Source organism: Stenella coeruleoalba, assembly GCF_951394435.1.
Source record: "Stenella coeruleoalba genome assembly, chromosome: 12".
Classification (NCBI taxonomy): Eukaryota; Metazoa; Chordata; class Mammalia; order Artiodactyla; family Delphinidae; genus Stenella; species Stenella coeruleoalba.
In genome coordinates this window covers 75,554,662-75,572,998 of record NC_137158.1, presented here as the reverse complement: position 1 = coordinate 75,572,998, position 18,337 = coordinate 75,554,662, and the positions used below count along the sequence as shown (strand labels likewise).

Genomic DNA, 18,337 nt, shown 5'->3' with positions numbered 1-18,337 from the left:
CCCGTCACAACAAGGTCAAAAACGAGAACTCATGTGATTTGCTCATTTTCTTAGGCAGAGCTCCCCCCTTAATGTGCTGACAAAGAGGTGAAGGCTGAAAGACTGATCTCCCCAGCCCTGGGGTGGGGGGCTGGTCCTGCCTCTTGGACATGGTGGTGGCCTCCATCTATCCCACCGCAGTGAAGTCTTATCATTCTCAGGGCAGTGATGTGAAGATCCGGAAGCCCTACACTAAGCCACCCCACCACTTCAACAGCAGACTGGCTCCTCCCAAATTATTGTCTTCTATGTTCTATGAGGGGGGGAATCGACTTTATGACTCAAGGGATCCTGAAGACAGGGCAGATTAGGAACTGCTGATGCAGGGGACACGGGTTTGTGCCCCGGTCCAGGAGGATCCCACATGCCGCAGGATCGCGGAGCGGCTGGGCCCGTGAGCCATGGCTGCTGAGCCTGCGCGTTGGAGCCTGTGCTCTGCAACGGGAGAGGCCACAACAGTGAGAGGCCCGCGTACCGCAAAAAAAAAAAAAGATAAAGAAAAGAAAAATTCAAACCCTGATGGCAGGTGCATTTTTCACCGTGGAAGAGAGTATTTAGGAAAAGAGCAAATACTATTAATTACTTCCCAATACCCAATCTGTAAGGCATTCCCAGAGCATAAGGATTTCAGGCATCATGACAACACAGACTGCGGAAGGTTTCTGGAGAATGTTACACACTCACCGTTCCAACCAATGGGTAAATGAACCCAGCACCTATGCTGGCCCGTACGTCACTAACGGGTAGAACAAAATCCTTGGGTACGCCTTTCTTGTCAGGTTGGTGAGACAGGGAAAGGTGGGTCTTAGCCATGCAGATGGGCAAATTTCCAAAACCCTGTAAGAAAGGAAAGGAAAGGTGTTCCTTGAGCATAAACGTTCATCTCTACTTGTTTGACCCGCACTCCACAGAATCCCCACGACTCAGATCCACACATACAACAGTGCTTGTTACTGCCTGTTCATTGAACAAGAAGATGGGACAAAAACTCATCTGCACGAGATCATCACCTGGCAAGTTGAGGGTGTCGATTACTTACTTTGGATAATTCTTGTTACAGAAAGGCAGCATTATGTGTGTCTTTGAAGAAAAGGTGGCTATTTGCAGGCAAGCAAATAACTGCAGGCAGCAGCAGCAGCTGTAGAAACCACTTTCTAAGGATATTAATATCCGGCACTCAGAAAGGTAATCTGGAGAAAGGCTTTGTGACAAGGCTTTTTAGTCCCGTTGTTCGCTCATTCTTAGAGGCTGTCAGGAAGCAAAGAGCCTCTTTGTGTTGTTTTATGAATCATGGCTATTTGATCTGCGATTACATTATATGAACCAAGATGAGGTCACTATTTAAGCCTCTTATTTTTAAGGACCAAAGGCGATGCCTGACCCAGAGTTCCAAAGGTGAAAGGGGAGGCAGTCACATGTGGGGTCTCACAAAAAGGACAGTGTCCTCGCTGCCTGGTCCCGATTAAGGGTACACAGTGCCTCCTTAGAGACTTTGCTAATTAACTGCAACCACATACTTGACGCATAACTTTTAAGGAACATTCCCTCGGTGGACAGACAGAGATAAAAGGAATGCAATCTTCAGAGGTAACCCACACAGAATTTCTTATGATTCAACCTAGAACTATTTGGAAGATTTCAGAGTACTATCAACGGGGGTTGGGGGTGGGGTGTTCCCTTTACTCTTAGATACGGATCGGAAATCTGCTGGGTGGCGATCACAACTGCCCTACAGAAATGGTGCCCAGAATTGTGGGTTTCAGAGATCAATCAAATATTGACATAATTTTTATGAACTGATATGGGTTTGCCAATTTAAAAGTTTGCCAGTAAGAATATATTTTTTAAGAACCCAATATGCTATATACCATCACTGTATTACTTCACAAAAGAAAGAAGATTTTAAGCCTGAGAAAACATCAGGAAGGACCTAATATTCGAATCAATGATAGTCCTTAAATAGCATTATTAAAAAGTTATTTAAAAAAATCACCTCATGACAATGACCTTATTTTACTCATTTCATTGCACATGAGTGAAAATTTCACTGCAGAACAATGCCAGTGTGTACAGCAATGTCTGAGGATCATTTATGAAAAAGCACAAGCCAAGAGCATTCTAAGCTCTTGGAAAATCCTAAGAAGAAATGAATTGCCGACTATCTTACCAAACCTGGGAGAATACCCTGGCTAGTGCTGGTAGCACAGGACAAAATATTAAATATGCTTTAAAAATAGAATTTAGGAGTTGGGGGATTAAAAAAAAATAGATCAGTGATACTCATCATGAAGCTCTTTTGCCAGCAAGCTCCTGAAGAGCTCTGACTTCTATCTGATCACAGCAAACTGGAGGGGGTGTTTGAGGCACATGGCCCCTTTGGTTAAGGTGGCCGAACGCGCCGCAGTGGAGCCTGTTCGACATAACCATTACAGGACTAGACTCTCGCTGCTGAATCTTGGCCATGTGCAAGGCAGAAGGCGATGGAGCCTTCAGCCACTGTGGACAATCTCACCACCAAGCCGATGAAGCACTTGTATAAGAAAGAATACCAAGCACCCCCGACTCTATGTGCTGCCGTCCTCTTTGACTGACCTGGCACCACGCTACCGTTTTTAAGACAGTAAGAGGAAGCACTACAGATTATTTAACTCTTGACTCCACTGCTGCACATCCAGGAACAGTTTCAATGTTTCTGGCTGACTAGCAGGGGCTGAAGATCTCACACACACAGATAAACAGGGACACTACCTGTATTAGACAAATTTATAACCAGAAAAGTCAATGATGTATGTACTCTCACCATAATTACAGTTAACGTCCTACCCAAGGACATTCATTCAATTTTTGTAGACCACAGAGTAGATTAAGCCAAGTTCAGCTGGTGGGACGTACACCAGCTCTCAAGTCAAGGTGAATAATTTCAAAAGCCTAAGCTGGATTTTCCCCCCTAAATGCACAACGTTTACCTGTTCCGTGTAACGATCTATTTTGGATTGTGCCTCCGGAGAGAGTTCAATATCTTCGGCTCCATAGACAGCCTGGGCGATGGTTCTTATCTTTTCCACAATCGGAAGCTGGGAAAACACAAATGACAACAAAATCGTTAACTTCAAGCTGGTTAAAGAATTACGGGAGAGCTTAGTGAGATTTTCTGTAATTGCTTAAAATTCACTACCAGATTCCCTCCTCATCAACTGCGGTATTTGAAGCAAACACTTTTCTCTTCTATCATCCTTAATGTCCTGAAATTTTCAGATCAGAGATCAACTAGCAAGTAAGAAGCCTTAGATGTTCAACCTGTTCAGAGGCTGCTTATCAAGTTGAATCATTCTTATCCACTGCATCCTTTAACGAAGTTTATACTATGCTTTTTAGTGATCTTTTAAGCCAGAACATAAGTCTCCTAACTAAATAGTGCTGGTGTTTAAGTGGGTCTCAACTTGGGTTATATGACAGAAATGTAGCAGTTCTAAAGGACACATTTTTTTTGGTGAGCAGGAATGGGTTGAGATTTTAATATAAATGCTAATGTGATCAAACACTTTATTGGAAAACCAGAGGTTGAACCTAGTGTCACTTTAACAAATTACGAGACAACAAGGAGAATGGGACAAATCTGAGAAGACTAGATATGGGCAAATAAGTGTGTGTGGAGGAGATGGAAAACTCTTCCACAGTGTTGGATGCAACGCTTGGATATAGGTTGCTAGTGAAACACTAAAAGTGGCCTCTTCAGAAACAAGGATGGTTCAGTAGGGAAGGGATGTGCCATGGATAAAGTGATTCTTAATTCAAGCAAAGCATTTGACAAAATTGTTCCTAATTTCACTGGGGGTAGAAAACACATAGATGTAATGAAGATGGTTGGTGGATGTACTGTTCAGTGAAGGGCTGCTGGACCAAGTGCTGACGGAATGGACGTCAGCCAAGGGGCAGAAGCCTCTCATGGCCCCCCTCAAGGACTTTGCTGGGCAGTGGCAAATTTGCATGAATTACTGCTGATATATACCTAACAGGAGAAAATAAAAGCTAGCTCTGCTCTGCCAATCGATAGTACCCCAAATTACTTTAAAATGTATTTTTTATTACTACAGTTTTTATTACTGTAGAGTTGCTCTGTGGTCTGGAACTGAAATATTGGATGTTTCAACAAATAAAAAAGAAATGAAGGTGCAAGTCATTATGATCTTTCGCTGAAGGACATAAAAGAGGATCTGAATCAACGGAGAGAAATACTTTGTTCATGGGTGAGGAGATGCAATACTGAATAGAGGTCGGTCTCTCAAACTTAATCTATTAGTTCAATCCAATTCCAATAAAAATCCCAAGAGCACTTAGGTTACTTGGCCAACCAATTTTAAAATTCCTAATGAAGAGTAACGGCAAAAATAGGTAAGATAACTTCAAAAATAAATAAAACCAAAAGAACAAAGATAAGGGACCTGCCATTCCAGGTATGAATCATACTACAAAACTATGCTGATTAATTCCATGTGGTATCGGCACAGGACGAGATGATTAATCAAGGGAAGATAACAAAGAACACAGAAGGACACCTCAGCAGGTGTGGGACAGTATATAGTAGACATGGCACAAAACAGGGAAAGGACTGACTATTCAACTGACTTTTGGCTGGAGAAATAAAATTAAATTCCTGCCTCACACCAGGCCCCTAAATAAGTCCAATATGGAACAAAGGCAAAATCTTCAAAATCAAAACTCTACATATTGGGGGAAAAAATTGGGGAATTCTTTATTATCCTGAGGTACGGAAGGAATTCTTAAACAAGGTAACAACAGACTCCGCCTTAAAGGAAACGATTTATAGATCTGACATCAAAACTTAAAGTTCCTTGTATTAAAAAAAAAAAAGACATCAGAAATAAGGATAAAGCATAAGGAACAGTCTGGGAGAAGATGCTTGCAAATATTTAAAAGATTAGTTACTAGAATGCATAAAACTCCCACAAATTCAGAAAAAGACAAACAAATATTTAATACTAGGCAAAAGAGTGACTAATAACAATATGAAAAAATGCCCAATCTCATTAGTGATCAAGGAAAGGCAAATTAAAATGATGAAAAACCAATTTACAACCGTGAGATCAGCAAGACTGAAAGTATGAGAATTTCAAGCGTGGGTGAGGACGTGGGGAAGACGACCCTTCAAAGTGCTCTTGGTTGAGATGTTAAAGGTCTCGCCTACCACGACAGCTTCCTAACTGGTTTTTTCACTTCTAACACCCCCCTCCAGTCTACTGCAAGTCTAACCTTCTTAAAATGTACGTAAGTAAGAAAAACTCAAGATCACCTCTGCTAAAACTCCCTGAGCGCTCTCAGATCTATCTCAAAGGCCAGCATCTCCAGGAAGCCTGTACTGACCGTCCTCGAGCACACGTGGGCGTTCTCTTCTTTGCCATCCGATAGCCCTGTACTGCTCTGCCCTGGGTGTTACGTGGCACCAGAGGTTCAGCAGGGCCTGGCAATGAGTGGCTGCTAGCAAAGCCCATGCCCTGCTGGGATGCACTGATGGACCTCGGATGGTAACAGTGCCAGGATCAAACTCTGATGCTGAAATCTACCGGGTGGCAAGGGGCCTTTTGTAAACTATGTCATAAGAGAAATCAGAGAAGAACCTCCACTTCAGGACTTCCCTGGTGGCGCAGTGGTTAAGAATCCGCCTGCCAATGCAGGGGACACCAGTTCAGTCCCTGGTCCGGGAAGATCCCACATGCTGTGGAGCAAGTAAGCCTGTGCGCTACAACTACTGAGCCTGCGAGCCACAACTACTGAGCCCGTGCTCTAGAGCCCACAAGCCGAAACTACTGAGCCCGTGTGCCACAACTACTGAAGCCCGCGTGCCTAGAGCCCGTGCTCCGCAACAAGAGAAGCCACCGCAATGAGAAGCCTGCGCACCGCAAGGAAGAGTAGCTCCCGCTCGCCACAACTGGAGAAAGCCTGCGCGCAGCAATGAAGACCCAACGCAACCAAAACTAAATAAATAAAGTTGATTCTTTTAAAAAAAAAAAAAGAAAAAAAGAAGACTCTCCACCTCTAGAAGGGACAACTCTAGAAAGAAATGATCGTTATTTTCCAGGAAGGCAGAAGGTGAAGCAAGGACAGAAATCAGAAGGAAATGTTTAAGGAAAAGCTATAATAACAGAGCTGTTTTACTCTGGCAGAGTTCAGGGTAAGCCGAGTATGGCTCCCGGGTTGTTGCAGAATTACCGCACGAGTGCAAAGTTGAGTCTGGGCTAGAGAAAACCTTGAGTGTAACTTCTAATGTAAAAGATTCCATGTTCGTTAGCTGAAGAATTGAGAATAGCCTATAAACTCTTTGAGGCCAAGGACCACCTCTTGTTCACGTAGAGGTGGGATACAGTACAGCCCCTGGACTACAAGAGTAGGCTCTCAATATACAGTTGAATAAATGGAATAAATATTTTCTGACCTTCCTGTTGACAAAGCAAGGATTCCATGTGATGTGACAGTGACGCTTTTTCAGGGGAAGGCAGCTCACAGAATATGGTGTCACCCAAGCAGTGTGATAGGTCCCATGCAACCTGGTTCATCTGGGCTCCTCCAGCCCTCCAGAACAGCTCAGGTGGGGGGTTCGTGGGCTGCTGTGGGACAGGAGAGCTAAGGAAGAACGCAGCCCCTTAGATTTGGCTGAATCATGCAACCTCATTCCTAGTGGGAGAGGTGGATATGCTGCTGTACTCATTTCACTGCAAGCACTGAAGCCACGCAGTGTGTTACAAATGTCACGCTGCACAAACCTTACGTAATATTATTATGATGGCGCGAGGGCAAGAGGGCTAACTAAAGACTTACGTTTTCCCTGGAAGTGAAACAAAACAACAACAAGACAGATTAGTACTACTCATGACACATTTAATGAACAGAATGCACTATTTACTGAGCTCTAGATTGATCTGAAAAGGAAAAGTGAGCGTGACTTTTCTATAATATAATAATTGAAAAAAACTCACACGTGAACAAGGTAACAGCAAATGGATGACAATGAAGGAATTCGTGTGAGTGGGTATTTAACTGACTTATTTTTAGTTTTTAAACACGAAATTTTTTTCAAGGAATACATATATTTAGTTTTAAATTGTGGTAAAACACACGTAACAGAAGATTTACCATCTTTATCATGTTCAAGTGTACAGTTCTGTACTGTTAAGCACATTCCTGTTGCTGTGATGCTAATCTTCAGAACCCTTCACTCTGCAGAACTAAAACTGTACCCAGGAAACACTAACTCCCCATTCTGTCCTCCCCTCAGCCCCTTGCTACCACCTTCCTACTTTCTGTCTCTATGGATCTGTCTACTCGGGGTACCTTGTATAAGTGGAATCATACAGTATGTATCTTTTTGCATCCGGCTTATTTTATTTAGCATGAACCTCCAGGTTCAACCATGATGTAGCACGTTACAAATTTCTTTCCTTTTAAAGGCTGAATAATATTTCACTGTATGGACATACCACACTAAAAAAAAATCCATTCATCCACTGATGGACACGGGTTGTTTCCACCTTTTTGCTCCTGTGAATAAGGCTGCTATGCTAAAAGTGGGGGGGGGCGGGAACGGACAAATATTTCTCTTCTAGACTTCAATTCTTTGGGGCGTAAGGAAATACACATTTTTATCAACAACTAAACTGCCTTCCTGCCTAATGTTTTCTTTTTTAAAATAAATTTATTTATTTTATTTATATTTATTTTTGGCTGCCTTGGGTCTTTGTTGCTGCACGCGGGCTTTCTCTAGTTGAGGCGAGTGGGGGCTACTCTTCGTTGCGGCATGCGGGCTTATCATTGCGGTGGCTTCTCATTGCAGAGCACGGGCTCTAGGTGCGCGGCCTTCAGTAGTTGTGGCTCGCGGGCTCAGGAGTTGTGGCTCGTGGGCTCTAGAGCGCAGGCTCAGTAGTTGTGGCGCACGGGCTTAGTTGCTCCGTGGCATGTGGGATCTTCCCGGACCAGGGCTCAAACCCGTGTCCCCTGCACTGGCAGGCAGGTTCTTAACCACTGCGCCAGCAGGGAAGCCCCCTGTCTAATGTTTATTTGAAAGTGCTGCGGAAATTTCAAGCAGGTGCCAGGCTGACTTTGTGAACTGTGTAGTTGTGGTCTTATTTCCTATGGGAAAACTGCAACCACACATGACAGGATGACTCAAACAGAAGGCAGAGCAGGGGAGCAGGGGCTGGTGGTGTGAGTGAGTCCCAGTCAGGCGACTTGTTTCCCCTCCTTAAGACCCTGGAGCATCCCAGCAGCCACCATGACCAGCTCCCGGTATCCTGCACTTCCCATGCCCCAGCCTCAGCCTCGCCAGCCCCGGAAAAGATGACACTCCCTCGCCGGCCTCGACATGCACAAAGCTATCCAAAGTGAGCCTACGAGAGGGACCATCACCACCTGGTGTGTGTCTCACAGCCCCACACTGGATAAATAATGTGCTTCAGCTCATGGAGCTAGAAACCCCAAGACCAAAACTCTCTTGGGACTCCTGCTACAATTATTCTCTTTCACCTATGTGTACAAGTAAATAAATAAAAAGAACATCTCAGTTAACACAACTTTTGGGTTTAATATAAAAACTGAAACCTGCCCTGATAAGGCAGCTCCACTGTATACCTTGTTTATATTGTGACAGCCGGAAAGGAACCTCCTGCTGTTTCTCTGCTCGATTTTGAGGAGCAGTGTAATCTTTAAAGAAAAAAGCCAAATTCATGTCCAGTAATCTTGATCTGAACTTGACATTCACTTGTGCTGCTCGTTTTAAGTGGTAGTTTTTATAAAACAAATAAAATGGTAAAATAAATTATGAATGGGTATGCATTAATCATCCCTGGCTTTGCTCCACCTTCCTAAATATTTACAAATTTATCCATTTGCCACCTCTTTCCTCTTTACACCCCTGATGTCTAGGATAGTAACTTCCAATCAGTAGGCCCTCCACAAACAACTGCTGAATGAACAACCATCTGTGGCAAGTACTTTCAAGATGTCATGGTGTACAAAGAATTTCGGAGATTTTGTGTACAAAGAATGTCTGATGGGGTGGGGACAATGACACAGTAAAGTGTGACGGAATGGAGCGTGTGAGAAAGCCTTCGCCTCTACGTTACTACTAAAGTTGGAAGATCACAGATTGCAGGGGACGGCACGGAAGTCAGCATAAATTGGTAAGACCTAAAAGGGAACTTGAATGGTGCTTGAAGGATGTGAAAGATCTTAATAAGCAATAAAAGGAAAGATTATTTCACACGAGGAGAACGGCGCACATCAAGGTGTGAATGGCAGCAAAGACAAGGCTTTTTCTGGAAAGAGGGACTACTCTAGGTGTACTATGCTCAACATACTCATATAAGCTATTCACAAAGCCTGGCGTCTATACTAGGATCTTTGATCATTTGGGAACTAACATTATGTTCAACCTCCGTCTTCACCAAGAATAGAATTCTGAACGTATTCATTAATTTCCTCCCAAACCTCTTAAACGTATAAAAATAACTGAAATACTTTAGAAGAGAGCTTTCCGATGGAAACTTTCTGTGATGATGGAAATGTTCTACAACATGCTTTCCAGGCTAGTAGCCACCAGCCTCATGTGGCTAGTAAGTAGTTGAAATGGGACTAGTGTAACCGAGGAAACGAGCTGTTAATTTTAGTTAATTTAAATGTCAATAGCTTTCTATGACCAGTGGCTACTGAACTGGGCAGCAGTTCTTTCTAGCTCTAGAAAAGAACCCTGAATGGGGGGTCGTATTGTCTACGGTCTTTTGCTTAGAGTATGCCCACCCAGAATCCTGGCTGAGTGACACCAGGAAGGTAGGTTGGAGGATGTAGGGGTCTTCACTCTTTACCACATTCCTTATGTAGATGTGGTGACCCAGGCTCATAGAAGCTACGTTACTCAAAGTTAGATAGCATATCCTTCTTGAAAAGACCACTGGACTCATTACACATGCACCCAATGTTCATTGTCGCACTATTGACAATAGGCAAGACATGGAAGCAACCTAAGTGTCCATCAACAGTTGAATGGATAAAGAAGATGTGGTACATATATAAAATGGAATACCACTCAGCCATGAAAAAGAATGCAATAATGCCATTTGCAGCAACGTGGATGGAACTGGAGATTATCATACTAAGCGAAGTAATTCAGACAGAAAAAGACAAATATCATATCATTTATATGTGGAATCTAAAAATATGATATAAATGAACTCATTTACAAAACAGAAATAGAATCACAGACAAAGAAGACGAATTTACAGTTACCAAAAGGGAAAGGCGGGGAGGGATAAATTAGGAGTTTGGGATTAACATATATACACTACTATATATAAAATAGACAAACAACAAGGTACTACTGTAAAGCACAGGGAACTATATCCAATATCTACTAATAACCTATAATGGAAGAGTCTGAAAAGAATATATATATTCTTTTCTGAAAAGAGTGTGTGTATGTGTGTGTGTGTGTGTGTGTGTGTGTGTGTATAGCTGAGTCACTTTGCTGTACACCAGAAACTAACCCAACATTGTAAATCAATTATACTTCAATTAAAAAAAATGAAGCTGACAGAATTGAGGAAAATAAAGAAGTATGAAGGCTTTATAATATAGTGGCATCTCATCTTACTTAGATGTCAGGTTCTAAAGCCAGCAGCCCTGAATGTCTCTTAGAAGACCCATGAAAACATGACACAGTACTCTACTATCAATATTCCACTATCTCTTAAGCACATGACTGTTGAAGCGCTGAAACACACTGCTGTTTCCTCAGCCATTACACTGAATGAAAACTACATTGTTCTTTTGTTTTACCGAAGCCTAGATTGGAATTCACATAAGTTAAGTGTTCCTATGCTGTGATGTTGGCTTGAAGTACTTCAATGCTCATGAAATATTTAAGGAGAGGAATCAATTAGTAAATTTATAAGTCGAATAAAAATCTCTGGACATACAGTAATTATTTCAATTTGTATTTTGTATTTAAAATGAAGCATGAATTTTCAGTGATCTACAAGTGCAGTGTGGTAAATGGCCTTTCCTGTACCTCAAATAAAAGTATGTAATGCGAAACCAGCTTCCACCAGGAGCAAGGGCTTCACTACAACATACCCTGGTGTCATGGGAGCAGCTCTGCGTTGTGAGTGAGAACAACAGACCCTTGTGTCTTTGACACAAAGCATGTCGCTGGCTGGAAACCAGCACATCTGAGCTACCCAAGGTGTACGTGCTGACTGCCATGAGCCAGCTCCCGGAGTGGCTCGTCCCACTGGCTTGTTGGTCCTGAGCAACAGGTCTACCCAGAAGAATCCCAGAAGAATCTCGCTCTCCTGAGACAACCAGGACACATGTTGGAGATAGCTGGGGTCTGAGAAAGGAAAGAAGGCTCATCGCCAGAAAGTCTGCATTTGTCCATGTGAAGTGATGATACGGAATTCACATTCAAATCACAAGGGTGACCTTGTATACTCGTTTTTGTTTGTTTTTTGCCTTCAGTTTGATTTACTTCAGGTCACAGGAATTTTCTTTCTCCAATTTCCTGTAGTTGGACATCTTGAGGACTATATTTCATAGGACCAAATATGCAAAGGGATCAACATAGTGTCTAACAGAGCAATCTTGAGTGATATACAGAGGTTTGTGTTTAAAATTTGCTCACTGAATATGAATTCATTTGAATTTTGTTTCATCTAGTGGGAAAATTTTAGATTTTTACTCCTAGTTGAGGATTTTTTCCTCACTATTGTTCTCTTTTTCGATTCTTAATTTTATTTAAACAATTTTTTAAAATTTTATTTTTAAAAATAAAGTGCTTATTTTATTTATTTTTATTCTTTTTTTTTTTTTGCAGTACACGGGCCTCTCACTGCTATGGCCTCTCCCGTTGTGGAGCACAGGCTCCGGACCCGCAGGCTCAGCGGCCATGGCTCACAGGCCCAGCCGCTCCGCGGCATGTGGGATCTTCCCAGACCAGGGCATGAACCCGCGTCCCCTGCATCGGCAGGTGGACTCAACCACTGCGCCACCAGGGAAGCCCTTGTTTTGTTTTTTAATTCTTATTTTATATTAGAGTATAGTGGATTTACAATGTTGTGCTAGTTTCAGGTGTACAGCAAAGGGATTCAGTTACACATATACATGTATCTGTTCTTTTTCCAATTCTTTTCCCATTTAGGTTATTACAAATATTGAGCAGAGTTCCCTGTGCTGTATACTCTTTTTTTTTTTCCCTTCGGTACGCAGGCCTCTCACTGTTGTGGCCTCTCCCGTTGCGGAGCACAGGCTCCGGACGCGCAGGCTCAGCGGCCATGGCTCACGGGCCCAGCCGCTCCGCGGCATGTGGGATCCTCCCGGACCCGGGCACAAACCTGTGTCCCCTGCATCGGCAGGCGGACTCTCAACCACTGCGCCACCAGGGAAGCCCTGTGCTGTATACTCTTAAACAGAACATTACAGCAACGCCAAAAGAAAGCAATATACAGGAATAGGTGATTTTAATGATCTCACCCAAAGGAGGGGGAAGGGCTGGTAGTGGCCTGAGCACTTGCTTGGCCTAATGATATGCATGTATGACACACCTGTTGTTCCTCCTGGCATGAAGTTACGTGCAAACCTCAGTGTGTTGTGAGACTAATATGAATGAACACGAGGTGCAGCCTGGCCTCTGTTTTCCTGGGCAGGAGTCATACCTCCCTCATTCATCTACTGGAGCAGGGCTGTCAAAGAAAAATCTTCTGGTCTAAGATTAAAAGTCTCACTCAAGGGCGGAGTAAACTACTTTCGTGAAAGGAAAAATAAATCATTTTCGGAAATAAAATGATTGCTAAGACAAATCCCTAACCTCTCAGATCCTGGGGTGAGTGGAAGCCGGTGCTGTTTTGAGTGATGTCCTCCCCCAGTCCTAAGGTTGTCGTTTTCCTTTTCAAGTGGTCTTTAATACACCTGTGATAATATTTAAATAATGTTGCTTGCTTTTCAGGCTGAGAAAATGGATGCTTTCCCTACTGAGTCTTCTCGTGTCATCTGAATTTAAGTCAGAAAGACCAAGGGATGGATGGAATGATGGCAGAAGGTGACTAGCTAACACGTGGTGGGACCTTGACAGTTCATTTTACATCCCTGTCTTTCTTGCTTGGCCCATAATTTTCGATGAAATGCATTTCTAGAAACTTTTGCCATAGTGACATTCCATTTTTTATTAGAAGAAAGCACTTAAATGAAATCAAAGGAATCCTTGTGACATGTACAAGTGAAATAGATATAGACCACTGTTCCTTTCTCATCAGGTGCTATTTCTAGCTTCAAGGAGACAAAGCTGTGGGATGCCTTGCCAGAATCACAAAGGGCTGAATAGGATGCATTGAGAAAGTTGGGTGGGATCTAACAGTAGGTTCAGATCTGAAGAGACCTGTCAAACACAGATGGGTGAGGCAGCGGTAGGGGTAGGCCAAGGAGGTGAGTGATACACTGCTGGCCAAAGGAGTCTGGACAAAGAACCTAGAGGCCAGTGTTGGAAACAATCTAGTTTTGATAGTGATCTAAGATGTGTTTGCAGAAGGATGTGGTATTGAGGCAGTGTGGGAATTTGGAGCTGAATCATGAAAAGGAGGCAAGAGGAGAAGAGGCTGATGAGGGAAGGGTTAGAAGCAGTTCAGGATGGATGACCAAAGCTCAACCAGAAATAAGACAGCAGAACATGAGAGCACAGGGAAGAGACACAGATTCTGAATGAGATACTTAACTGACTGGAAATATAAGGGACAGCTTCCTACAAAACATGCCAAACATTCAATTGCACAAAAGGAGGAAAGGAGAGGGCTGAAGAAAGGACTGGTGGGAACAGGCAGACCAAGCGCAGGTCTGAGGACAAGCAGCAAAGAGCCAGAGGAGGTCAAAGGCCTTGAGAAGGAGACAACAGTACAGGGATAAGGGCATAAAAAGAAAGGTCATCATCTCTGGTGGGGCTAATGGCAGACTCTGGGAGGGCTCACGCCAAGGAGTACTTCCCAGAACTTCTGCTGCCAGTGTCCCTGTCCTCACGGTGAGCCACAGCCACCCCCAGCCTCTGCAGGACACCGTCCAACACTAGCAGTATGCTGAGTTTTATATACATAGAATCACATCACCAGCAAGAGGGCAGACAGCAGAAGCAAGAACTACAGTCCTGCAGCCTGTGGAACAAAAACCACATTCACAGAAACATAGACAAGATGAAAAGGCAGAGGGCTATGTACCAGATGAAGGAACAAGATAAAAACCCCAGAAAAACAACTAAGTGCAGTGGAGATAGGCAACCTTCCAGAAAAAGAATTCAGAATAATGATAGTGAAGATGATCCAGGAACTCAGAAAAACAATGGAGGCAAAGATCGAGAAGATGCAAGAAATGTTTAACAAAGACCTAGAAGAATTAAAGAACAAACACCGAGAAGAATTAAAGAACAAACAAACAGAGATGAACAATACAATAACTGAAATGAAAACTACACTAGAAGGAATCACTAGCAGAATAACTGAGGCAGAAGGACGGATAAGTGACCTGGAAGACAGAATGGTGGAATTCACAGCTGTGGAACAGAATAAAAAAAAAGAATGAAAAGAAATGAAGACAGCCAAAGAGACCTCTGGGACAACATTAAACACAACAACATTCGCACTATAGGGGTCCCAGAAGGAGAAGAGAGAGACAAAGGACCGGAGAAAATATTTGAAGAGATTATAGTCTAAAACTTCCCTAACATGGGAAAGGAAATAGCCACCCAAGTCCAGGAAGCACAGAGAGTCCCATACAGGATAAACCCAAGGAGAAACACACCGAGACACATAGTGATCAAACTGGCAAAAATTAAAGACAAAGAAAAATTACTGAAAGCAGCAAGGGAAAAATGACAACGTACAAGGGAACTCTCATAAAGGTAATCGCTAATTTCTCAGCAGAAACTCTACAAGCCAGAAGGGAGTGGCATGATATACTTAAAGTGATGAAAGGGAAGAACCTACAACCAAGATTACTCTACCCGGCAAGGATCTCAGTCAGATTTGATGGAGGAATCAATAGCTTTACAGACAAGCAAAAGCTAAGAGAATTGAGCACCACCAAACCAGCTCTACAACAAAAGCTAAACGAACTATTCTAAGTGGGAAACACAAGAGAAGAAAAGGACCTACAAAAACAAACCCAAAACAATTAAGAAAATGGTCATAGGAACATACATATCGATAATTACCTTAAATGTGAATGGATTAAATGCACCAACTAAAAGACACAGGCTTGCTGAATGGATACAAAACAAGACCCATATATACGCTGTCCACAAGAGACCCACTTCAGACCTAGGGACACATACAGACTGAAAGTGAGGGGATGGAAAAAGATATTCCATGCAAATGGAAATCAAAACAAAGTTGGAGTAGCAATACTCTTATCAGATAAAATAGACTTTAAAATAAAGAATGTTACAAGAGACAAGGAAGGACACTACATAATGATCAAGGGATCAATCCAAGAAGATATAACAATTATAAATATATATGCACCCAACACAGGAGCACCTCAATACATAACGCAACTGCTAACAGCTATAAAAGGGGAACTTGACAGTAACACAATAATAGTGGGGGACGTTAACACCTCCCGTACACCAATGGACAGATCATCCAAAATGAAAATAAATAAGGAAACAGAAGCTTTAAATGACACAACATAGCATATAGATTTAATTGATATTTATAGGACATTCCATCCTAAAACAGCAAATTACACTTTCTTCTCAAGTGCGCACGGAACATTCTCCAGGATAGATCACATCTTGGGTCACAAATCAAGCCTCAGTAAATTTAAGAAAACTGAAATCATATCAAGCATCTTTTCTGAACACAACGCTATGAGATTAGAAATGAATTACAGGGGAAAAAGCTTAAAAAACACAAACACATGGAGTCTAAACAATACATTACTAAATAACCAAGAGACCACTGAAGAAATCAAAGAGGAAATCAAAAAATACCTAGAGACAAATGACAATGAAAACACGACGTTCCAAAACCTATGGGATGCAGCAAAAGCAGTTCTAAGAGAAGTTTATAGCTATACAAGCCTATCTCAAGAAACAAGAAAAATCTCAAATAAACAATCTATCCTTACACCTAAAGGAACTAGAGAAAGAAGGACAAACAAAACCCAAAGTTAGCAGAAGGAAAGAAATCATAAAGATCAGAGCAGAAATAAATGAAATAGAAACAAAGAAAACAATAGCAAAGATCAATAAAACTAAAAGCTGGTTCTTTGAGAAGATAAACAAAATTGATAAACCATTAGCCAGACTCATCAAGAAAAAGAGGGAGAGGACCAAATCAATAAAATTGAAAATGAAAAAGAAGTTACAACAGACACCACAGAAATACAAAGCATCCTAAGAGACTACTACAAGCAACCCTATGCCAATAAAATGGACAACCTGGAAGAAATGGACAAATTCTTAGACAGGTATAACCTCCCAAGACTGAACCAGGAAGAAATAGAGAATATGAACAGACCAATCACAAGTAACGAAATTGAAACTGTGATTAAACATCCAACAAACAAAAGTCCAGGACCAGATGGCTTCACAGGTGAATTCTATCAAACGTTTAGAGAAGAGCTAACACCCATCCTTCTCAAACTCTTCCAAAAAATTGCAGAGGAAGGAACACTCCCAAACTCATTCTGTGAGGCGACCGTCACCCTGATACCAAAACCAGAAAAAGATACTACAAAAAAAGAAAATTACAGACCAATATCACTGATGAATACAGATGCAAAAATCCTCAACAAAATACTAGCAAACAGAATCCAACAACACATTAAAAGGATCATACACCATGATCAAGTAGGATTTATCCCAGGGATAAAAGGATTCTTCAATATACGCAAATCAATCAATGTGATACACCATATTAACATATTGAAGAATAAAAACCATATGATCATCTCAATAGATGCAGAAAAAGCTTTTGACAAAATTCAATACCCATTTATGATAAAAACTCTCCAGGAAGTGGGCACAGACGGAACCTACCTCGACATAATAAAGGCCATATACGACAAACCCACAGCAAACATCATTCTCAATGGTGAAAAACTGAAAGCATTTCCTCTAAACTGAAAGCATTTCCTCTAAGATCAGGAACAAGACAAGGATATCCACTCTCACCACTATTATTCAACATAGTTTTGGAAGTCCTAGCCATGGCAATCAGAGAAGAAAAAGAAAAAAAAGGAATCCAAATTGGAAAAGAAGAAGTAAAACTGTCATTGTTTGTAGATCACATGATACTATACACAGAGAATCCTAAAAATGCCATCAGAAAACTACTAGAGCTAATCAACGATTTTGGTAAAGTTGCAGGATACAAAATTAATGCACAGAAATCTCTTCCTATACACTAATGATGAAAAATCTGAAAGAGAAATTAAGGAAATACTCCCATTTACCATTGCAAGAAAAGGAATAAAACACCTAGGAATAAACTTACCTAGGGAGACAAAAGACCTGTATGCAGAAAACTATAAGACACTGATGAAAGAAATTAAAGATGATACCAACAGATGGAGAGATATACCATGTTCTTGGATTGGAAGAATCAATATTGTGAAAATGGCTATACTACCCAAAGCAATTTACAGCTTCAATGCAATGCCTATCAAATTACCAATGGCATTTTTTACAGAACTAGAACAAAAAATCTTACAATTTGTATGGAGACACAAAAGACCCTGAATAGCCAAAGCAGTCTTGAGGGGAAAAAATGGAGCTGGAGGAATCAGACTCCCTGACTTCAGACTATACTACAAAGCTACAGTAATCAAGACAATATGGTACTGGCACAAAAAGAGGAACATAGATCAATGGAACAAGATAGAAAGCCCTGAGGTAAACCCACGCACCTATGGTCAACTAATCTATGACAAAGGAGGCAAGGATATACAATGGAGAAAAGACAGTCTCTTCACTAAGTGGTGCTGGGAAAACTGGACAGCTACATGTAAAAGAATGAAATTAGAACACTTTCTAACACCATACACAAAAAGAAACACAAAATGGATTAGAAACCTAAATGTAAGACCGGACACTACAAAACTCTTAGAGGAAAACATAGGAAGAACACTCTTTGACATAAATCACAGCAAGCTCTTTTTTGATCCACCTCCTAGAGTAATGGAAATAAAAACAAAAATAAACAAATGGGAGCTAATGAAACTTCAAAGCTTTTGCACAGCAAAGGAAACCATA

The 18,337-nt window shown here is 41.7% G+C and overlaps 1 protein-coding gene across 13 annotated transcripts in view; it reads right to left on the bottom strand.

Annotated features, from left to right (window-relative positions):
• Positions 1 to 18,337, bottom strand: part of MTHFD1L (methylenetetrahydrofolate dehydrogenase (NADP+ dependent) 1 like) — a 227,690-nt gene that overhangs the window by 76,946 nt on the left and 132,407 nt on the right. For all 13 annotated transcript variants that reach the window (XR_013830711.1, XM_079938749.1, XM_079938748.1 and 10 more), the window contains 2 exons: positions 3,006 to 3,113; positions 724 to 876 (listed from right to left, as the gene is read on the bottom strand). Coding sequence is in view for 12 of the 13 variants with exons in the window: in XM_079938749.1 (XP_079794875.1) it covers positions 724 to 876; positions 3,006 to 3,113 (261 nt within the window). In the remaining variant the exon portion in view is untranslated. The remainder of the gene's footprint in view (positions 1 to 723; positions 877 to 3,005; positions 3,114 to 18,337) is intronic.